We start from the raw sequence: 8,248 nt of genomic DNA on the forward strand, positions 1-8,248 counted from the left end.
ACTGGGGAGACGGGTGTTCCTCCAGGACACAGGAGTCTATTCCACCTGGATCAGGGACACTGAGGAGACGGGTGTTCCTCCAGGACAAAGGAGTCTATTCCAGCTGGATCAGGGACACTGAGGAGTCAGGCCCAAGAGAAAACCCAGGATAAAGGGGCTCAGTGAGTGTGGTGTGGAATGTGTGCAGGAGGGTCACTGTGTCAGAGGAGACGCTGTAGAAGGACAGAGTGCCGGCTGGCCAGTCCAGGTACACTCCTACTCTGCAGGAGGTGGATGGAGGGACAGGTATGGGAGATTCCAATTTATTGTGCCAGACAGAGTAGTTGCTGGAGGACCAACACCAGGACTTGTCATTGTGCCCAAGGAAACTATCATCACCCCCACCTTTCCTGCTGATTCCTTTGTATGCCACTCCTATACGGGCCCACCTCCCACTCCACTCAGCCTCCCAGTAGCAGCGCCCAGACAGACCCTCCCTGCACAGCACTTGGGACCAGAACTCAAATCTCTCTGGATGATCAGGATATGGCTGCTTCTTTCTCTCCTGTGTCACTTTCCTGTCCCCCTCAGACAGAGACAGCTCTCTGTGTGCTGTGTTGGGATCCAGTGTGATCTGGTAGGCATCTAAAAACATGAGAATAGAAGGGTTGGGGGGAAAACATTTTTTTTTTTTTTTATGTTCAGAACTACAGCTAAAACACAACCTATACACATACCCTCAGCAAACCCTGATGAGCACAACTGGGGAGGTTAAAATTTTACCCTCGGCCTCAGCTGGCACTCAAAGCGACTGCCGCTAATGTGAACTTCTAAAATAATACACTGAAGAGGCTGTGAACTAATATTTCTTGATATTTCTTTTATACTTTAATATTTAGTTCAAATAAACGTACACTTCCTTGGCGATGGTTTGATCCTGCACACACCGCCATGGGCCACACTGCAGGACACAGAGGAACAGACAGCGATTGAGTGTTGAAAAACTGACTGTTGAAAAACATTATTCAATAAAACCCATGAAGTTCTCACGTCGTCTGGATGAGATAATTACATAATCTATCATTCAATTATGAATTGTGTTCTGTTTAAAAGCAACATTCTGATGAACACAGCACACATATCTTAAGGTTGGATTGATTTTGAGGGGACTAAATTCCTGATCAGCAGTGACTGAACATACAAAAATAGTGTCCAAAAACATAAATAAACATACATACTTAAATTATTTACTCAATACTAAAGATCATGGCCATAGTACACCACCTGTAACCCAAGAACTTACTTAAGTTTCTGCAGTTTACAGTTGGGATCCTTCAGTCCAGCAGAGAGTGCTCTCACTCCTGGGTCTCCTGGGTGGTTGTAGCTCAGATCCAGCTCTCTCAGGTGGGAGGGGTTTGAATGCAGAGCTGAAGCCAGAGAAACACAGCCTCTCTCTGTGACTCCACAGCCTGACAGCCTGCAGAGAGAAGGAGAAAAGCTATTCAGTCTCACTGCTTTGTGAGTACACATTCAATTAAGGGATCACGGGATTCGATGAAAAGCAAGAATTGTTATTATTATTATTTAAGTAATATTATTTAAGTATTTTTATCATTTACAGTGTTTACATTGTAAGGACATCACGATCCCAATAACATGCATTTAGCAGACACTCTTATCCAGAGCAACTTCCGTCACAATAGAACACAAGTGTATCCATTCAATTTAAAGCAACAGCAACAGTGTCAGACCAGGCTCACAAAACTCCCAGACCAGTGAGTGTGAGCATAAGATATAAATCGGTTGTGTTTTCTTTTACAATGTTTACCCATTTATACAGTTGGATATTTAATGAGGCAATTGTGGGATTGTGGGTTAAGTACTTTTCCCAAGGGTACAGCAGCAGTGCCCCAGCGGGGAATCAAACGGGGAATCAAATTTTTCTCAAAAGAGAAAAGTTCTTCACTCTCCCAACCCTGGACAGATCAGTGAAAAGTGACTAATCTTACAATATAAATACTACAATATTTTACAATATTTATGTGACTAATTAAATGTTGGATGGGCTCCCACTGACGAATCAACACTCCAGCAACACAGCTGAACAAACTTGCATACTGTTAGGTGCGTTTCACTAAATACTGTATATCATTTAGCGACTAAATCAAGCTCTTCAAGAACTGACCTCAGTGTCTCTACTTTACAGTGTGGATTTCCCAGTCCAGCAGAGAGCAATAATATCAGACAAAAATGAATGATTATTTGTTTCCAAATGTGTAAATATTCTGAAGTATGAATACTATTTATATACATCACTACAAAATATCTTAAAACTAAGACATTATCACTGTTTTCTTATGACCACATCAATCTAGCCAATACATCAAATCACTAGGAACTGACCGCAGTGTCTTCAGTTTACAGTGTGGATTCCCCAGTCCAGCAGAGAGCAGCTCCACTCCTGAATCCTGCAGGTCATTGTCACTCAGGTCCAGCTCTCTCAGACTGGAGGAGTTTGAGCTGATAGCTGAGGCCAGAGCTTTACAGCATTTCTCACTGAGGTTACAGCTGTTCAGCCTGGTAAGGAAATCATGTCATGTCAGACAGTTCCAAACATCTGTCTTGGACCCTCACAATACATAAGGACAAGGGTCATCACTAAGGCTGCAGCAGATGGTATAGAAATTTCTTTACCGTGGTATTCAAAGAATACCTCAACCAAACCCCCCCCCCATGTTTAATTATTCATTCATTCATTTGACATTACTTGTCCCTTAAACCCTTTTGCACATACATTTACATTTACATTTATTTATTTAGCAGACACTTTTATCCAAAGCGACTTACAAAAGTGCATACAGTAAGTACAGCGACAGTACGGGGACAGGATGTGTACAGTTCCACAATGAGACAGTTCTCAGCTGAGAGCAAGGTCTGTTTGAGGACGCAGTACTATCAGATTTGTACAATTACAGCCTATAGGGCACCTAATACGATACACTTTCAAACGGCGGACTTCGACAACTTCAAATGGCGCAATGAGCGTCAGGGTAAAGGCGGCAACAAGAAACAATTTCAATTTCAACATACGGTCACATTGGTGTGATTTGCCATATAAGACGTATGCTAAAACCAGTGCAATTAGAACACGAGACTGGAAAAATTCTAGCTAATTTTAGCTTTGAGGAAACAGCGATTTAACATTAAAAAATGTAGCAAATGCTAACTCAAAACTATGAGAAGCTTAATAACACTAATGAAAACATAACGAACCATGTAAGGTAACACACGCGCTACATAAAAATGAAAATCAATATATGTGAATAAAAATAAATTACATGTGAAAGGGTTGTATTTCAAACACCATGTAAAATGCTAAATATTTGGTTGATCAACTTAAAACTGAAGAAATAGTTATTACACACATTTGAATTTGTGAATTTTGTTACGTGTTATAATTAATAAACATGGGTATCGACAGGGGTTATCATAAATTGAATGTTTTCCTCCATAACATTTTTTGTTGACAGCTGCAGTTGCTCACTAGTTTTCAACACCAGACTCGCAAACCGCTTCTCCTCAGTGTCAGTCCTCTCGGTTGATTTGATTGGTCAGTTGACCAGAAGGTTACAATGACATGATGCACTTGTTATGTGTATACTCAGTGCAGGGGTCTGGGAGTTTTAGATTCGTTTTCTTGTTCTCGTGTGGAGAGATAAAAAAAAAAAAACACATGTAATATGGACGTGATCCTTTTCAAAACTGATAGAAAAAAAGTGAGTTTTCGAAAATATCCGGATACGTGCAGACAAGGCCACAGACCAAGCCAAAAGCTACATGAGGATGGAAGCACTCTCAGATAAGGGGAAAAAAGCTGTTATGACGGTAATGGCGGTGACAGACTCAACACCGCGGTACACCTCCTAATACCGTGGTATGGCAGTTATTGTTGCAACCCTAGTCATCACTTTTAATTTTTTTTGGCAAGCCACCTGATCTCTGTAAAAAAGCAAGATATCTGCACATTCACAATGGGACAAAACACAACAGACTGTCAAGCTACTGTTATAGTGTTCAGGGCTTTGCAACATTGGATCAGATATGTAGCACTTCTTACAGAGCTGTTCTGGAGGCCTTCACCACTGGCAGCAGCCTCAGAAGACCTTCATCTGATCTGATGTATTTCTTCAAGTCAAACACATCCAGCTCCTCTTCTGATGTCAGCAACACAAAGGCCAGAGCTGACCACTGTGCAGGTGAGAGGTTTGAAAGACTTCCTGAGCTCAGGTAACCCTGGATTTCCTCCACCAGAGAATGGTCATTCAGTTCATTCAGACAGTGGAACAGGTTGATGGTCCTCTCTGGAGACGGATTCTCCTTGATCTTCTCTTTAATATACTGCACTGTTTTCACAATGCTCTGTGAGCTGCTTCCTCTCTGTGTCAGCAGGCCTTGTAAGAGGGTCTGACTGGAGTCCAGTGAGAGGCCAAGAAGGAAGCGGAGGAAAATGTCCAGGTGTCCATTCTCACTCTGCAAGGCCCGATCCACTGCGATCTTGTGCAGCTTAGTTATAGATGTTTCTCCGATAAACCTCCTCATATCACTTTTGTCAAGAACATTTCTGTTCCTGTTTCTGTAGGAGAGAAACACGTACAATGCAGCAAGGTATTCTTGAATGATCAGATACACAAAGCAGTATGTTTTCTCCTGATATGGCCCAAACTCCTCTTTAAAGATTCCGGTGCACACGCCAGAGTACAGAGAAGCTTCACTGACATCAATGTCAAACTCTCTCAGGTCTCCTTCAGTGAACATATCTTTGCCCTTCTCTAGCTTGTGGAAAGCCAGCTTGCCCAGTTTCCGAAGGAATTCCTGGTCTGATTCCAACAACTTTTGTTCTGCGTCTTGTGCTCTGGGATACTTCTGATTCATTGTATTCATCTGAAGGACAAGGAAGTGTGTGTACATTTGAGTCACAGTCTTAGGGATTTCTCCTCTGTCTGCCTCACCCATCATTTGCTCCAGAACCGTGGCTACAGTCCAAGAAAATACTGGTATGCCACACATGAAGGAGAGGCTCCTTAATGACTTTATGTGTGAGATAGTTCTGCCGGCCAGGTTTTTATCACTGAATCTCTTCCTGAAGTACTCCTCCTTCTGTGGATTATTAAACCCTCGTACCTCTGTCACCTGGTGGACGCACTCAGCAAGGATCCGATTAGCTGCTGCTGGTCGGGTGGTGATCCAGAGGAGAGCAGAGGGAAGCAGATTCCCCTTAATGAGGTTTGTCAGCAGCACATCCACTGATGTTGGCTCTGTTACATCACACCACGTCTCATTCTTCTTGAAATCTAAAGGAAGTCGACACTCATCCAGACCATCAAAGATGAATACAACTCTGCTACCATCTCTCTTAATGGATCCGAGCTCTTTGATTTCTGGGAAAAAATGGTGAAGCAGTTGTGTTAGACTGTACTGTTCAGTCTTAATCAAATTCAGCTCCCGGAAAGGTAGAGGAAATATGAAATCAACATCCTGACTGGCTTTTCCTTCTGCCCAGTCAAGAATGAACTTCTGAACAGAGACTGTTTTTCCAATGCCAGAAATCCCCTTTGTCAGCACAGTTCTGATGTGTTTCTCTTGTCCGGGTAAGGGTTTCAAGATGTCTTTGCATTTGACTGTCATCCCTGATGAGGCTGGTTTTTTGGATGTCATCTTAATTGGTCTCACCTCATGGTTATTACTGACCCATTCACTTTCACCCTCTGTTATGTCGAGTTCTGTGTAGATTTTATTGAAATCTGCAGGACTTCCTTGCTTGGCAATCCCTTCAAATATACATTCATACTTCTTCTTCAGGCTACCTTTGAGTTGATTTTGGCATTTCCTCTGGAGTTCATCTGATGAAAAAATGAATGAGAAAAAACACAGAATATATGTCAATATTTGACCTGAATATACGTGTTCAATATTTGACCTGAAAATAACAGAAATGAAAGAAAGAGAAGCATAAAAAAGCATGTTTCCCAGTTAACATCTCAGACATACATTTCTCCTATTCAAAGCATCATGTTCTGTGTAAAAATGTACAGGCTCTCGAGTAGCACAGTGATTCAGCTGCTCTCCCTGAGTGATTAACCCACTAAGCTGAATGTCCCCAGTTCAATCCCAGCTGTATAATAAGCCAACAGTGACTGAAAGCAGAAATACCGCTGGAGAAGGTGGTGGGTATGGTTGCAGGGGTTACTCATCTCACCACTCTGAGGCACCTTGTGATTAATCAGGCATCTGCCAGTTGCTCAGATGGCATCTGAGGATAGGAAGAATAGCACCTATCCTCCAATGGGCACCCACTCTGCATTAGCGTGGTCTGTGGTTTGAAGTGCAGAAAATAGCTGTTGGCTATGTGCGTGTAGTGAAGGACTGCATTGGTGTTGCTCCTGCACTCTTGTGTGAGGGCAAAGGTTGGTGCAGTGAGACGAGCCCACTTCAATACATAACTGCTGATTCCACAGGCTTCCATAAAGGGAAAAACTAAAATTATACTCAAAAGATGCCACTGCCTTCTTTTAAAATTTGTATTATGCTATTAGATCAACCAATCAACCACACAATCAAATTTTTTTCGATGAATCGTTTTTAAAAATTCTTCCAATTCGATATCAATCTGTAAAACTTATGGATCGATCTTTTAGGTTAATATGCATTTTTTTCCGGTTTTCTAGGTTCATTTCCGCAATGGTAAAACATAGCCAGAGAATTAAACAGATGGGCTCTGACATAGCCTGTCATATTAAAGGGAATTACTAGCCCCCCCCCCCCCCCCAGCTAACTTTTAACGTTTAACAACCTGCGAATGCACAGAGGAAAACCTGTGACATCAATTTTTTTACTGTGATGCAACCTCTCAGTGTTCACCATGGCTAACCCTACAGTCACATGGATGACTCAGGAGAGAGACAAAGTGGTACATATTAATATACATGTGCACTGCAGTCACAACTTTTTAACTTTAATACAGTGCCCAACCACCAACTAGCTACCTAACTAACTAGCTAGTTAAACTGAACAGAAACACTTGCTCACGAATGCAATGTAATTTAGCACAATTCAAGAGAAACATAGTTGTTCATGTTCATTTGCTAGATAACTAGCTAGCTAGTTGTTCATATTAGGCGAGCAAGAAAACATTCACAATTGCAAAGTTGCTACTGGCAGTGAGCTACGTCATTGTAGCTACCTTACATACTAGCTTTCCCTGAGCCATCTAATGCACACATTGCAATAAGTAGGCAATGATACAGGTTGGTTTTGTTTTTACAGAACTATACCCATGTGTTCCTCAAATAAAAAGATTTTGGTATCCAAGCCTTTGGCCTTCTTTAGTATTTTTCACAATTTGTTTCCAGTGACACCGCATTTGTAAATTTGTGTTCCCTTTAGAGCTTTTTAAACATCTCTCCTAATATGGAAAACTGCTATATAGTATTTCATATCTCATTCCTATCGAATCGATATCAAATCGAAATCAAATCGAATTGGATTGAATAGAATCATTAGCTTGTGATTTGTAATCGAATGAATCGGGGCATCTGTGCCAATACCCAGCCCTGTTTGTAGGTAGACTCATTTCTTTTCTGTAGAGTAACTTACTGTATCTATTCTGGAATCATTCTCTCATATGATACATTTTTACAGATCCAAAAATCATTAATTTAATAAAAATACCGATGTAATAACAATAATTCATTCATAATTCAAGAATAATTAATTTGACAAAGTTTAAGTGGTTTTCACTGCAAGATCAAAAAGCCACACAGGGACAGACTGTCTTACTTTTCTCCAGTGTGTCAGCAGCCTCCTTGTGGTTCATGTTCCTCAGGATGTGCACTATGACCTTCAGAGTCCCCTCTCTGACACAGCTCTCCAGCATCTTGTAGACTTCATCCAGGACATCAGGATCCTCCAGCTGACTCTCAAAGCACTCTGGGTAATCCTGACTCAGATCACCCTGGAGCTTTTTCAGCTTGTTCTGTACCAGCTGGATAAGCATGTCTTCAAGCCTCTAAAATAAATGTGAAAAAGGTAAGTTGATATTATTTGAGGGGTTAAACCTTATTCAGATAAAGGGAAATTGGATCACAAGATGAGACCGCTTCCCTCTATTTATGTTAAAAGCCTGATATGAAATGTAGCCAGGGTGAGGGGTCAACTGTGAAAGGTCAAACATGTGCAGTGTAGACATGGGCTCAACTGTAAAGAAAGGGTA

General features: G+C 41.5%; 1 protein-coding gene across 1 annotated transcript in view; it reads right to left on the reverse strand.

Moving 5' to 3' along the window:
• Positions 1-44: 44 nt before the first annotated feature.
• LOC118773253 (NACHT, LRR and PYD domains-containing protein 12-like) overlaps positions 45-8,248 on the reverse strand; it is a 45,397-nt gene continuing 37,193 nt past the window's right edge. Inside the window, exons 10-13 of the mRNA XM_036522106.1 lie at positions 2,383-2,556; positions 1,283-1,456; positions 894-940; positions 45-624 (exon numbers count right to left, since the gene is read on the reverse strand). Coding sequence (XP_036377999.1) covers positions 95-624; positions 894-940; positions 1,283-1,456; positions 2,383-2,556 — 925 coding nt within the window. The 3' untranslated portion in view covers positions 45-94. The remainder of the gene's footprint in view (positions 625-893; positions 941-1,282; positions 1,457-2,382; positions 2,557-8,248) is intronic.

This window comes from Megalops cyprinoides, chromosome 2 (genome assembly GCF_013368585.1).
Source record: "Megalops cyprinoides isolate fMegCyp1 chromosome 2, fMegCyp1.pri, whole genome shotgun sequence".
Lineage (NCBI taxonomy): Eukaryota > Metazoa > Chordata > Actinopteri > Elopiformes > Megalopidae > Megalops > Megalops cyprinoides.